We start from the raw sequence: 14,565 nt of genomic DNA, 5'->3' as shown, positions 1-14,565 counted from the left end.
CGAAAGGCAGCGTCCATCCCACAAGAGGTAAGTTGACAGCAAAGCTGGAAACTATTCTTCACACACAACCTGTAAACAGCTGATTGATGCTTGTGTGTGCTGTGTGTTTGCAAGAGTTGAGCCAGACTGTCTAGTTTTGTTCTGATAGGCTGGCTCTTTGTGTACTCCATCAGAGTCAGGGAGAAAGAGCCAGCTTTGGCAGGAGAAGAAGAGTAAAGTCATTTCAGAGGATGTCTTGGTGTTTTCTCACGTTTAATTGCAGGAGCTCAGCAGCCTTAACTCAGATTATGGTACAGGCAAATGAGGATGAGTGCTTTCCATTTACATTACAGAGCCCTGCTCTATATGTGTGTTTGTGTGGGAGGGAGAGGAAATACAGTGCATTTGAAAGTTTTGATTGTGACAGATGGTTGTCAGGGGGGTTGGAAAAGGACGTCTTTGTTGTGGTTTTTCTGTTTTCTGCTCTGAGCACTGTGTACATCGTGATTTATTAAGGTACCTGAGGCAAGCATCCAGAAAACACAATGACACATCCTTAAAGTTCGGATTTTAGGCCTTTATCTGATTTTGTAGGTGCATTTATGTATTTTAGACCAACTTACATGCGTTTGAACAAGCTTTTAGTTTTGTTTTGGACACTTATTTTGTCTATTCTTTGACCATCTGTTGTGTTATTTGTTGAAATGTAGGTGCTGTGAAGCCATTGTAGACTGCAGATAGAAAGTGAATGAACTTAAGCAGACTTCAGCTAACGTCAAAAGCAGCCAATTGAAGTGCCAAGCTCTCCAGGAAACAGGGACACAATTACTTTATTTGAGATAAAATGACATGACTTGCTAATGAAAAGGTTTCTAGTCTCAAAATTATTTTTACAAACACAATGAGGGTTTTTGAGTTGGTGATCATTAGACCTTGGTGCAGGCTTTAGTTCATAGTAGAAAAAGCTTATTTGTTCATTTAAAAATTCTCTGCCCATTCTTTCAGCCTCCTATTCTGTACACAGATACCAATTGAATTGTTGACGATCGAAGGATGAGGAAATAGGAATTAATTTACAAGGTGTTTTTTACTTTGAATTGCTGTCAGATGAGAACTGATTTTTGATCTTGTTATCAATATATTTTCCAATTCATCCACAGGATTTTAATGAATTTTATCTGAAGCTAAAACATCAAATGACCAAAACTGGAGTTAGGATTTTCATGATAATGAAATTCTCAATTAAGTGTAAGACACAAGCCATTCATGAATCCAAACTGGTCCCAGTGTCTTCAAATCCCATTACATGTGAGCGTTTTTCCCCCTCCGTTTGTTACGTAAGAGGTCCTCTGAGTAAGCATTCCTATCTATAGACATCCCATCTTCACTTACTTCAACACTATCCCCCCCTAATATTCATCAATCCCCATCAACCAAATCTCATTAATCTCCATGATAAAGTGTAATCACCGATGTTATCTTTTGTTCATGCTGCTAATAGTATCTTCTCCTCTGGGCCGTTGAAAGAACAAGACCAAGTGTATTGAATATTGCATGAGGTAATGTTTGCATGGTTGAGTGGAGCCACAGCGGTGCGTTCATAGCATGGGAGCAGCTAAATGCTGCAGCGCAGCAGGCACAAAAATCAAGGATTTGCAACAGAATCTGCAAAGAAATAAAAACATTTGATTCACTCTTTTCTCTGATGAAGTGGCATCTTCCTACCTGGTATCTGCCTTTGGCTGGTGAGCAGCTCTGCTCATGATATTTGGGGTTAAGTGCATTGCTACAGGCACCTCAGCAACATCTGAAAAGGAAAGAGAGTCATTTTTATAGACTGTGCATGCTGAGATTTCCCCAACAGGTTCAGGGTTTTGAAAAACAGGTCATATCTTTTTATAGCACTAGTTATCATACAAGACCATACCACCCCTGTTATACACTGACTGATAAAGCCGCTGCACTATGTGGGGCATTACAGTCTAAGGCATCACAGTTGTGTTTGTCCAATGAATAGAACCATCACTGGGGAAATACAGTGTGTTTTCAGATGGATTTTGAGGGGGAGAGTCTGACTTGTTTGGCACCATCTGTCCATTTCTCTGCCTCGCTTATGAGAATGGGAGAGAAGGCAATATTCTCCACAGCCGTCTCCTCTCAAGCATTCTGCTTTGTACATTGTTGCTCATTGTTAATTTAGGAAGTTATGACACAGAAGTCCGGCTCACCCGCCCTCGCTGTAAGGTTATTGAGTTCGGCTGTGCCATATTTAAGGATGCGACCCCCCCTTCTGCAGGAGATGCGGTGACTTGCATGTGAAAGTGTGCAGGGCTAAGGGGGAGGAGCTCGCTTAGCCACGGTTCGTTCTGTCGGAGCGATCGGAGCTGATCCAGGGAGTCGGCCCGATGAAATATTCAGCCCCTTACAGTCGAGCAAGCTCTCAGGAGGAGGAACGCAATTTAGTTTTGTTGTTCTTGTTTTTATATCAACCCTTTATCCCTTGAAGATCCACAGAGCACTGATGCTCCTCTTCAGCACTCCCTAGCTTCCTATTCACACAGACAAACACAGTCATCTATTACTGTTGGCTGAGCAGCTCCACTGGAGCAGCTGGGGCGCTGAGGATGGCTTTCCCTGACCTATCTGCAGGGTTTGTAGGGATGTTGATCAATATCAATGACTCAGCCATTACCTCACTGTGTGCAGAGGTATATGGCTTCCAGAAATCATTTCCTGACCCTTCTCTAATTTGAGATTGGAGTTTCAAGGTAATCTCTGAAAGGACGCTGGTGCTCTGGAGTGAAATAAGCTACTTCCTTATTTTGAAGAGTCATGTCCTCCTGCCTTTAAAGCAACCGCTAAGCAATGTCTGCTAGATTGCATTCCCTGATAGACCTACCTTCTATATTCCTGCCTTCTCATTTGCATTATAAACGTGTTCCACAGCCCTCTTTCATGATGTAACATCCTTTTGGGGTGTGTGATACTTTTTACCTTGTTTGCATTTTTTTAGAATATATTTTTTGTTTAAATGACTCAGTTTTCTAGTTCTTTAGTTTTTAATTGCTAATACATATTAAAATCATAATAATTTCAGTCCGGGTCAGTTTTAGCTGTCCACGGGAACAGTCTCTTTCTATCAAAAGTATGGAGAAAAAAAAGTATTAACAGCTCGTTTGTACTATCCTTCAAAGAAGAGCATTCACTTTGTTCATGTGAGCGCACATGTGTGTCTCTTGTGGCAGATACCACAGTGATGATAATCAAAAGGAATTTTACAAATTTTTTAAGCCAACATAAACAAACTTATCAAAGACAAAATACCCAGTCTATGTGATGGGTAAATTGGCTTTCTATAGTTGGTCTCCACCCTCCACTTGCCCACAAATGGGTCATTTAAGTGATACTCCCACACTGCCACACCACCCTGCGGCTAATTGCCACAATGCCTAATTTGGTGTGAATGCAGCCAAACAGCTCACTGGTTTTGCTCCTTCCCATTCCATTACTTTCTGCAATATATAAAACTGATCTGCTGTCAGAAGATGTCTTGTCTTGTTTGTAAAAACATTTTTAATGAACAGGAGTGGTCAGTGCTGACCTCAGTGACAAATACAATGCATTTTCAATGAATGCTTCACAATAAAGGTCACCCAGTTTTTTTTTGCCACTTGAGCACTTAATATAAATTAGCAGCAGTAGGAAGTGGTCAATTAGCTTTAGTTGTAATTGATGGCTCTGATACGTCTGATATGCACTGTGATAAAAAATTACCATCAGTACTGCTGGATTACACGCTGCATTGTGTCCTGTGGAACCTGTACACTTGTGAAGGCAATTTAAAGCCAGGGCAGTTATGGCGGTCCCTGCCACTACCAATGAAAGCATAGAAAAAGGTCATAATAAAATGTAAATACATTGAATGGCAATCGTTATAGCTATATTGCAAAAGTGCTGACCATAAATACTATTAAAGTTTGAGCTTTTTCAGAAAAGTTTGATTTAAATTTTCTCACTAGGTAAACTTTGATTTTAACTTTAATGTCAAACACTGAAGGCCTGTGTCTGTCATGATAAAGGATGGTGGACTTTGTAAACACCAGGGACAACAATGTCATTAAGGACTTCATGGTTCTATTTTGAATAAAGTCTAATATTTTCTTTTGGATAAATATATTAGAAGCCAAAGATGAATTACATAAGCCCCTTTAAATGCTTTCTCAATAGCACTTTGTGTGTGTATTTTGTCCTCTAGCTCTGTAACTATCTTGCTACAGCACTAGCTTTGAGGCTAATACATTTACAACTTCTTCACCGGTGTTTCTTCAAGATAATATGTCCATTGTTTGCATTTCCATTCAGCAAATTTGTTCTGCTTTTTATTGTTTTCCATTATACTAACTCAGTTTGTTAATTAACACCAAATTTGCTTAAAGAATTACGTTTCCAGAAGTGCATGCAAAAGCTAAAGGGCTTCTTGACTTTGTGATTATGACTCCAAGAGCTATTCACTGTGACTCATTATGTTAATTAAGCAAGAATTACCCAAAGAAATAGTTAGAATCATATTACCCACAGTTCAGACTAATTCCCCAGAAAGAAGATTTTCAGTATTGTATTAGAGAGACCACCCTAGGAGGAACGAGCGATATGTTGCAGCCAGAGGAAAAGACTCGTGTTTAGATAAGAAGTGGAAGTCACTGAGCTTCTTCACAGCCATCTGCCTCTGCCTTGCTTATTATGATGATAGACTAACCATCCTCTCACTGCTGTTTCACCATCCCCCCTTTTTGTATTACCCAAGTAAATATGCAGCACTTCATGATATCAAGTCCAATTTGTCTCAGTTTGGAGGAAATTAATAACGATGTGGCGAAAGTAACCCTTTTCTCACTTTAAAAGAAGCTTGAATGATATTTGAGATGTGCAATTAGACATAAGGAGCAATCAGCACTTGTAAAAGACCATCTGTGTCTTTGATCTCTCTAAATTTCATCTTTTAAGTATGTTTCTCACATGTTTCTTCTCTAATGCTTGTGTGCTCTCAAAACCAATATTTTTTACTCATAATAAATAGAATTATATATACATACAGACAGTTTTTTTGTATGTCTGCAGGCAAAACTTGGGTTTTGGAGTGCAGCCAAGTCACTTTGGACTGCTTCATTTCATTGGGAGCATTAAATTTGGCTCTGTCTGCCCCTGTTGTCTGTCACGCACTGAAGTCTGGTCTCAGAGGAAGCTGTAGAGTGCATTGCAACTCCCCTGTCACTGTCGGCTGAGCAGAGGGGTAACTTTTAATCAGATTGTCAAGGTGACCCAGCAGCCACTGCCAGCGCCAGAACTTAAAGACCCCGCCCAGCAACAACTTCACATTTAACCTCAACACTCAGACGTATTTCTCAAATTGCTGTTGGCTGCTTTGAACAAGTCAGAGGCTGCTGTCAGATGATGCTGCCCTCAACTCGAAACAAAGCAACTGTATCAGCAAAGACAGGCTTAAGTGTAGATGAGAGGAAATGATTAAAGGGGAACAAGCCAGGCATGTTTCAAAGGCATCGATTTTCACAGACTTTGTTTGCTATAGACTGGTGCACACAGAAACACTTACTAAACACTCTGTTCAACTTGCGTTTGATATCAGAGCTCTTTTCACATCACTTAGCAGCAACCTTCTTTTTATTAAAGAGCAGCAGTGAAGCTGTAGATACAAAGCTCCGATTGACAGCAAGGATGTCATTTATTTTTCGTGTGACAAGCCGCTCTGTGCTTCAAACATCAATCTCTGAGGCATCTTTCCAATAATGGCTTTGAATTGAAGGAAAATGAAATCCCAAAATGACAGATTAAGGATGGCAAGCTAAGCAATTGGTTATGATGTGCAATAACACAAAAGCCTAGAGCCTCTTTCTTTTTCATGGCTTCTTCCTTTCTGAACAGAATGTTTTTAAGCCACATGACCACACAGAAGACATACAGAAGTGGGATTTTTTTATTTTCTCATCTTAAAATTCTGAATCATTTGAATTTAAACCATTGTCTTGGTGAATAATCGATTCTGATTGGCTGCAGGGTGTCCATTAATTCCTGATAATGGACACCTACTAAGCAGTTCAATATCATTTTGTAAAACTCTTGATACTGATTTGGGTGCAGTGACACAGCAGATAGCTCTATGAGCTGTACAAAATAAGGGACAAAGCTACTGTGATGTCACCCACTGGTTTGTGGACTCCATTTTAAAGCCTCAAGGTGGGCATTTTGGCCATCACCATCTTGGTTTTTGAAACCAGGAGACAGCCTGTCACTCGAGCGGCCCAATCCTGAAATATGCGGAACTTAAGATCTTAATAGAATTTAAATGGGTGAGGTATTTTTTTAAAAAAAAGATGGCTCATTAGTCAGACCCTCAGGTGTTGTCGGGGAGTTATGGCTCGTAAAAAACTTTATACTTTGATTGGAAAATGCATGTCAATATAAATTAATTTCTTTCTTTGGCAAGTAACCATGTACTAAGCGGGATAATGCCCAATGAGGTGTTCATTATCAGGAAATAACAGCCTCCTCATCGTCCATTAATACCTGATAATGGACACCTCATCGGGCATTATCCCTTACATATTATATACAGCTATAAAATTCCATCCCAAAATAAAAAGCCTGCTCTTTGTAGTTCATGCAGTTATAAGTCTCAGACCTGGTCAGACTCTGGCTGTGAAGATAAATGCTGCTCATTTTGATTCTGTCATAAGAGCAAATCAGTTTCCCACTGCACCAGTGGACAACTGGGTTGCAAGGTGTCTGCTCTGCACTACATTCATTACAAACCTTTTACAGGTGCCAGGTTAATACAGACTATCTATTCATTTTACATATAGATTCCAGTAGCAGCTCCTTACATCTCCACACAAACAGGCTGCTTAACATTTAAGATTCAAGATTGTGTCATGTTAAGAGGTTTGTTTTTCATTTTCATGACTATTAACACTCCATTCAATAAAAGGATTCAATAAAGCTAATGAATGACATGCATGTTTTAAGCGTAACGACACTTATGGTTATTGATCTTCTGAACAAACTTTAGAAAATCAATAGCACCATTATCGGCTACTGTACATGCCCACACATCTCCAGCGCGCCCACATTTCCTCTCCCTTCTTCCTCTGTGAGCCTTTTAAAGAATGAGTCATTATTCTCTCATTTTCTGCCTGCCTTCGGGTCTCATCCTCGTCTGCCATGAATTATAGATGGCAAGCCTGAATTGACTGGCCGAAAAAAAAAGCGTAATTAGCTTCTGGAAGTAGTTTTGGATTTTTATTTTAAAAAATCATTTGGAATGCAGGGTGTGTTTGGGATCCATCAGACTGGAAAAACACATTAGGATGAAAGGATGAAAGGAGACTGTTGTCTCTTTGTTATCTGTCACTGTGATGCCGTTGTGTTAACAGTCATTTTGTTAGTATTGATTGTCGTCTCTCGCGCTGTGTCTGCTGCACAACACTCATTCATTCTGCCTTCTAGATTTAAATTGAACTCTTAAGGATGTTTGATCAGATTCGTCATGCAAACTAAGTGTGGAGTCTCACTGAGACACTGAGAGGACTCTGTGTCCATACTGTACATGTGTATGTGAGCTGTCATAGCTGCGATGCTGCACGGCTGTCATTTTATGTGTGTGTGTGTGTGTGTGTGTGAGAAAGGGAGAGAACAATGAAAGGGAAGAAGAGCTAATATATTATTATTGAAGTTGATTTATTGTGTCTGATAGCTGCGAATGGCTCTGCAGATTAGAGAAACATACTGCATGAGTTTTCAGAGTTGTAATTTTGTTGTAATTAACCGAGTGTGTGTGGAAGTGATCGCTGTTCGATCCGTACGCTCCTCATTTAGGGGGCTCTGGGTGTCTGTCAGCCCTCAACAACAGCAAAATAATGGCAGTGCCAATGAAGGTCCTTTTATTCCTCCACACACTCAGAGTTAATGAGAAGCTTAACGATTAATGAGCCAATGCCTATTTTTTTTTCTCCCAAAAAAGAACTCACATACCCACAAGTCAGTGGGGCCCTAAAATGGAACACAGCTGTTTGAAGAGACAAATTGGGCAATTACAAATGATCTACAAGTCTGCTAGCCTCGCTGGTGAGAGAATTATACACATACTTGATTCCAGTTTTTTTTTTTTCCTGCAATTCTTCAGTGACATTAAGAAGTTTTAATAAGAGTGAGAAGATAAAGATGGCAGATGGAGTGCAGGCAGAATGCTTGTTAGTAAAGCACAGAGCACTGCAGTGTAAGGTCAGAAGAAACTGCTCCTGTTTAAATGGCCACCACTGTTACTACAACTGCTACATTTACTACGTAAAGTTGAACAATGAGCTCATCAGCCTCTTCTCTCCCCTCTCCTCTGTAGTTGGGACGACAGCAGCTCGGTGAGCAGCGGCCTGAGCGACACATTGGACAACATCAGCACTGATGATCTGAACACACCCGCCTACTCTGCTGTCAGCTCATCACGCAAAAGCAAGGGAGCCCAGGTAAGGACATGTATTAACTATTTAGTATTGTATTAAGTTTAGTGTTCCCATGACTTTGCCTCTAGCGCCATCATCAGGTCAAAAATGTAATTTCTCACATACTTTGGTGCTAATTAGCAAACGTTAGCATGCTAAACATGTAAAACTAAGATATGTTCAGTATGCGTAATGTTTACAATGCGCACGCATTGTAAACATTATTCATACTGAACATACGCATGTTAGTATTGTCACTATGAGCATGTTACCGTGTTAGCATTAAGCTCAAACCACCACTGTGTCTAAATACAGCCACCTTTTAAAGGTGTCTTGAAAAAGGTGGTTGCTAACGAATGGCTAAATGAGTTCATTTGCGAATATTATCTTGCTGAAGAAAATGTGCAAGTTTCATAAACTTTTGCATGCTGCAGAGCTTATTTTCTGCAGTAATTCGAAATCAAACCGAAAAATCCAAACAAAGGGAACCAGGACGACGCTAACTTCCCTGTCGGCCCACAGAAAAAATGTCATCCCTGGAGCACTCTATACAGTAGCTTATAGGTGGAGTTGATCGCCACTAGTAGTGTAGTGATTTCCGTTTAAGCCAGTTTTCAGTTTAAGTTTCATTTCACTGAAAGGGACATTCCACTGAATTTACACATGAAATTCGGTTTGCTTGTTATGAAAAGCTCTACCCAGCCTGTGAAAACCATTGTATAATGTCTTCTTTGGCTCAAAAGGAAGCGCTCCAAAGTTTAAAAAAATGATTCTGATGATGTCATCAGGGTAATTTCAGTTTAGGCTTGAGCCTCATATGACATTCAGAGTGTATCTATGATACAGAGTCTAATTAAGGCTTACTGCACACAGTTCTCAAGGAGATGGTTAAGTAAGTGCACAGTAGCTATGGTGCTAACTGCGCTAACAACAGCAACAGTGCTGACAGAGCTAATGGTGTTAATCTTGTATGGGAACCAGAGGATGGGTGCTACATTTGTGCACTGCGACTGTCCCGATATCAGCAGTACCACCTTATGAGAGCAGTGTAGAGCGGTTGTGATTATCTAGCTAGCGCAGGTACTTACAAGCACTAACATGCATGTGCAGCTGAACCATCAACGGAAACACACATCAGAGGAGCTTAACTTTTTCTCTGCTCAGGGCGCCATAACTCTGCTTTATCTTTTCATAGCAAATAGTGATTTGCTGCTACGTATATTAATACTCTGAATGTCGAATACAGGACCTTTAAACGAAAGCTTGTGTTATAAACTGAGGGTGTAGAGTTTAAAAGAAGTGGGCTTATTGGCAGGAAGATTTTATTTTAAAGATGGTATTGAGTTGGATCATGGGAACTGTAGGTAGTGTGTTTGTAGCTTGACCCATACCGGGGGAGTAACATCAGGACATCTTGGCAGATTTTGATCATTCTTTTTTTAATCTGTCTCTTGTGAGTCCCTCAACTTTATGAAAGTGTGATACTAAATCACTGGAGTACAGCTTTAACACAGAACATGAGAGGGAAAGTTTACAAAGCATTTACAGAAACTGATAGCAAATAAGCTCTAAAAGATGGAAGACAAGCCTCATTTTGTGCTAAAAACTAAATCTCCAGATCAAACCAAACTTCTTCATCAAATGTGGAGATACAAGCATGTTGGTTGAGTATGAAACCAAGACCAGTCTATGTGTGAGCTCTGAAATCACAGCTGAGGGAATTAGTTGCAAACTGAAGGCCACTGCTCAGCTCTCCTCACAGGCTTTTGCTATATTCTGCCAAGTATCTTTGGCCCCTCATGAAATACTCAACAGACTGGGCTCTTAAGAGACTCTGGTGTTGCTAGGGAGACTGGCCATCTGTCAAGGTAGGCTAGCTATCACTGCTGTGTGTGTGTGTGTGTGTGTGTGTGTGTGTGTGTGTGTGTGTGCTTGCATGTGTCCCAAAAGAGGAGATCTGAACATGGGTGATTCCAAAGATAGCTACAACTTCACACACAGACACACACCCCGCTGCTCTGTTTGTGCAGGGACTTATATCTCTTTGTGGTGGCTGTATGTTTTTATATAACGCTTCTTAAAGGATCATACCTTGGATTTATGTTTTAGATTTTAAATTACAAATTAGCCAAGACTTGATTGCTACCAAGTATGCAAAGAAAATGACTTAAAGACACTTAAATTGCACTTTCATGACATGGTACTTTAGTGGTGAGCAGGTATCCCCCCACTGGTGCGTTTAAGGACACTACAACATTTAAGATTTTAGTTACCGCAGTTTCTTTACTTAACTGAACCATGTATTTACATTTTCATGTGCTTTCTTTCACACCCACCATTCTTCAGTCCCAGAAAGGAGGCAGGTCCAAGCATGCAGAGCAGGAGGTGAGCAGCAGCTGGGCCGGAGCCGAGGACCTGAAGAAGGTGGAGGAGGAGCTGGACGCAAGCATGGACCCCAGCAGCGGCTCCTCCCGGTGGAAGCCTTCCTCATCCTCCTCTTCCTCTCAAGCCCAGGGCTCGTACGAGGATGCCGGTCAGAAGGCCACTGCGCTGGCCCAGATGTCCCAGACGGGTTCGTGGAGGAGGGGCATGACGGCCCAGGTGGGCATCACGCCACCCAGGACCAAGGGTACCTCTGCTGCCCACAAAACACCAGGTAGGAGATGTTTTTTTTAACCTAGAATTTAGAGGTAGAAATGAAGTACGCCCTTTCCCACAAGACAAAAAACACAAACACCCACTAACGTCTCTGTCAAACCAATGCCCAAACATCGTTCAAAATTTAGTCTGCACCAAGTTTCAATAATAATAACTCAGTTTGAGAGACTGAATTAGTAAGAGATATAAGAAAGAAGAGACCAAGTAACATTTTCACTGGGCTTAATGCTGCTCTCTACTGTTTACTAACCTGTTTCCAGCCTCTCTGTGATGTCAAATGTGTCAGACCAGAAAATTACAAAAAAAAATCAGTTAAGGAAAGAACAGTAGAGGAAATGGTGAAAGAAATATGCAAAAAAAAAAAAAAACATATTTGCATATGATGGTGCAGGTACCGAGACAAAAAACCGAAAGGCAACAAGGTACCAAAACAAAAAATGTGTCTGTCATTGTACAGGACCCTTGATATATAAAATATTACGCTAGGCAGGAAACTAAGATAATCTGTTCCAGCTGTGTTGTTTTTTATTCAGATTCGAGCGTTTCAAAGTGAATTAGTGATAAAACAACATCTCAAAAGGTCCAGTTTTCTTTTCAGTCAACAATGGTGATAAATGATGAAGCTTTGATGTACAAACATATACATGTTTCATCTGAAAAAGGATAAGTTGCAATGCCTTTGAGCTTGTTTTTCTTTTAGATAAAAAGACTCTTTAAAGTTAGTTTATTTATTATATTCCATTAACAAGTGTGCAGTCATTAATATGTATGTTTTATGTATTTGAAATGAACTGAAACTATTTCAAAACAGTACACCAGTGTGTATTTGACTAACTTTGTTAACAATGCCTAAACTTTGTGAACCCAACTTAAACTTATGGAGAGAAATATAAACCATCTAGACACTAACAGATGCATTTCCTAAGCAAATTATATTTTGGGCTATTTTTTTATCTATGCAGTAAGACCTTTCACAGTTCTAATTTATCAAGACTTTGTAATGGTCCTCTTTTACAGCAGACATTTAATTCTTAATACTAGGAAAAGCCCAGTGTCTGAGTAATTATTGACAGTGAGTCAGCATGAACAACACCAGGACCCTGAAACTGAAGCAGCTAAACAGAATTCAATCCTCATTTATTTCATTACTTAAACCTGTGCTTTTCCCTCCTGTGATATGTCAGAATGTTTTAGTGAAAAAATGACTGTAATGTGCTTCACTTTTATACTAAATTTTAAAAGTTTTATTTTTTGGAATGGAGAGTTAGTGGTTGCAGCAAATTTTCTTGCCTCTGCCTAAAAACGATTTGATGATTTTTTATTTTTTCTCCACTGATACCTGTGCCTGGAGACTGTGCAGCCGCTCTTATATTTTCAGCCCACTCAGCAAGTTTAGCAGCTTTGTTGCAGATAAGTATTGCTTTCCGATGCAGCTGAGCTGTGATAAACAGACTTCTGGCTGTTGGCCAAAATGTACACATATTTGTCTTTTCCTGCATTGTGGCACCACAGGTGATAAAAGCAAGTGCTGGGCCAAGAATCTGCTGAGGATAATGTTTTTGTATTTGTGCTAATAAGTGTTTATGCAAATTGACAGGCAAAACTGATGATGCCAAGGCCTCCGAGAAGGGCAAGGCGCCTTCCAAGAGTTCAGCTGCCATCCAGCGCTCCCCCTCAGATGCTGGGAAGAGTAGTGGAGATGAAGGTAAGAAACCTCCCTCCGGCATTGGACGCCCACCCACCACTGCTTCTTTTGGATACAAGAAGATCCCGGGTCCCAGTGGTACCCTAATCACCTCCAGTGGTGCAACGCTCGCCAGCGGCTCAGCCACCCTGGGCAAGGCACCCAAATCCTCAGCTGCCCTCAGCAAAGGCACAGGCATCAGCGGTGTGCGTAAGACCAGCCTGGATGGCTCACAGCCCCAGGATGACGGCATCCTACTCAGCTGCAGTGGCTCCAAAGTAACCCTGCAGTACCGCTCCCTACCCAGACCCGCTAAATCCTCCAGTGGGGTGGCAGCAGGGCGCAGTGGGCATCGCTCCAGCTCCAGCAGCATCGACTCAAATGTCAGTGGCAAGTCAGCTGGAGGGGCAGCAACGCAAGCGGGTGCCAAACGCAGGGATGGAAAAGTTGGCTCAGACCGTTCCAGTCCCATCACCATCAACCAGACAGACAAGGAGAAAGTGGCAGTGTCAGACCAGGACACCACCGCAGGACTGTCCACCTCCCCCAAGTCCAGCCCCACCTCCAGTTCAGCAGGCCAGTCCGGCCTCAGGCAGCCGGGCTCCAAGTACCCTGATATTGCTTCTCCCACGTTCCGCAGGTCAGACACACAAAACACACCTACAGCCTCTGTTCTCTCTTTGTCCCTCGCCATGTGTGTTTCTACGTGAATCAAGCATCTCATCACATGCTGTACTTTTTCAGTCCCTCGATTATTAGCAATAGGGGGTGTTCTCTTTAGTACAGCAAGTACGTCTTCAGCTGGAAGTTTAGGTCTTACTAAGATTAGATTCCAATGATTCTGATTTAATCTATTTCAGAATTTAAGGTTGTTTTCATTCATTATGATGGACTCATGTGGTGCTCAGCAATATTTCTCTTATGCAGACTGTCACCCAGACTCCTGTAACAGAGAGGGGCATTTATCGAAGACGTCATGCATAGCAGTAAAGTCTCACCATGGCTAAATAAAACACTCTGTCATCTCTAGCAAATTTAGATATGTTTGGATGCACCAAATAAATATGACACTTAATAAATCATATTTCAGCGCCTTCGTAGAAAGATTGATTGAGCGAGTTTACTGGGCTGCACAGCCACAGGGTGCCATTACATAGATTGTTCCCTGGTGTAGGTGATAAGCTGCTGCAGATGAAACATATCTTTGCCCTGAAGATGAAGGGGTGATGGCTTTTGATTTGGGCCAGGCAAATCCAGCTCAGCAGTTTGATCAGAACAGACAGGCGACAGGAGTTTCTCGGCACGCCAGTCCCTGAATCATTAGAGGCATGCGTTCTGCAGGCGTGTCCAAACATCCGTCCCATCCGATCTGTCAAGCCCACCCGTTTCATCTGCATGTCTTCAAGCTTCTTTTTTTTTCTCTCAAGTGAGTGTCACCTATATATTTCATGTGATTGCGATGACAGGCTGGGACAGGCGCAATATGAGTAGCAGGCTGTCTGAGCATATGTGGGAGGCGAACAGAGTAAAGTGGCCTAACAGATTAGGTTCTTTAAAGTCACAGGGTTGAAACGGGCAAAGCTGTGAAAGCAGATGTGTCACCGTAAATTACTGAGAGTTCGCAGCTGAAATGAGTTGAAGTTTTCTACGAGGGATAAATGAGTTGAAAAGTGTGCTCAGTATTTTATCTGTAGTTTAAAATTGGTGTTACAATAAAGATGTGGGAATGTTTAA

The 14,565-nt window shown here is 41.3% G+C and overlaps 1 protein-coding gene across 24 annotated transcripts in view; it reads left to right on the top strand.

Moving 5' to 3' along the window:
- Positions 1-14,565, top strand: part of nav3 (neuron navigator 3) — a 544,714-nt gene that overhangs the window by 492,817 nt on the left and 37,332 nt on the right. For all 24 annotated transcript variants that reach the window (XM_033615269.2, XM_078165210.1, XM_078165209.1 and 21 more), the window contains 3 exons: positions 8,390-8,513; positions 10,836-11,145; positions 12,745-13,471. In XM_033615269.2, the coding sequence (XP_033471160.1) occupies positions 8,390-8,513; positions 10,836-11,145; positions 12,745-13,471 (1,161 nt within the window). The remainder of the gene's footprint in view (positions 1-8,389; positions 8,514-10,835; positions 11,146-12,744; positions 13,472-14,565) is intronic.

The sequence above is a fragment of the Epinephelus lanceolatus genome, chromosome 23 (genome assembly GCF_041903045.1).
Source record: "Epinephelus lanceolatus isolate andai-2023 chromosome 23, ASM4190304v1, whole genome shotgun sequence".
NCBI lineage: Eukaryota > Metazoa > Chordata > Actinopteri > Perciformes > Serranidae > Epinephelus > Epinephelus lanceolatus.
This window is presented reverse-complemented; position numbering and strand designations above follow the sequence as displayed.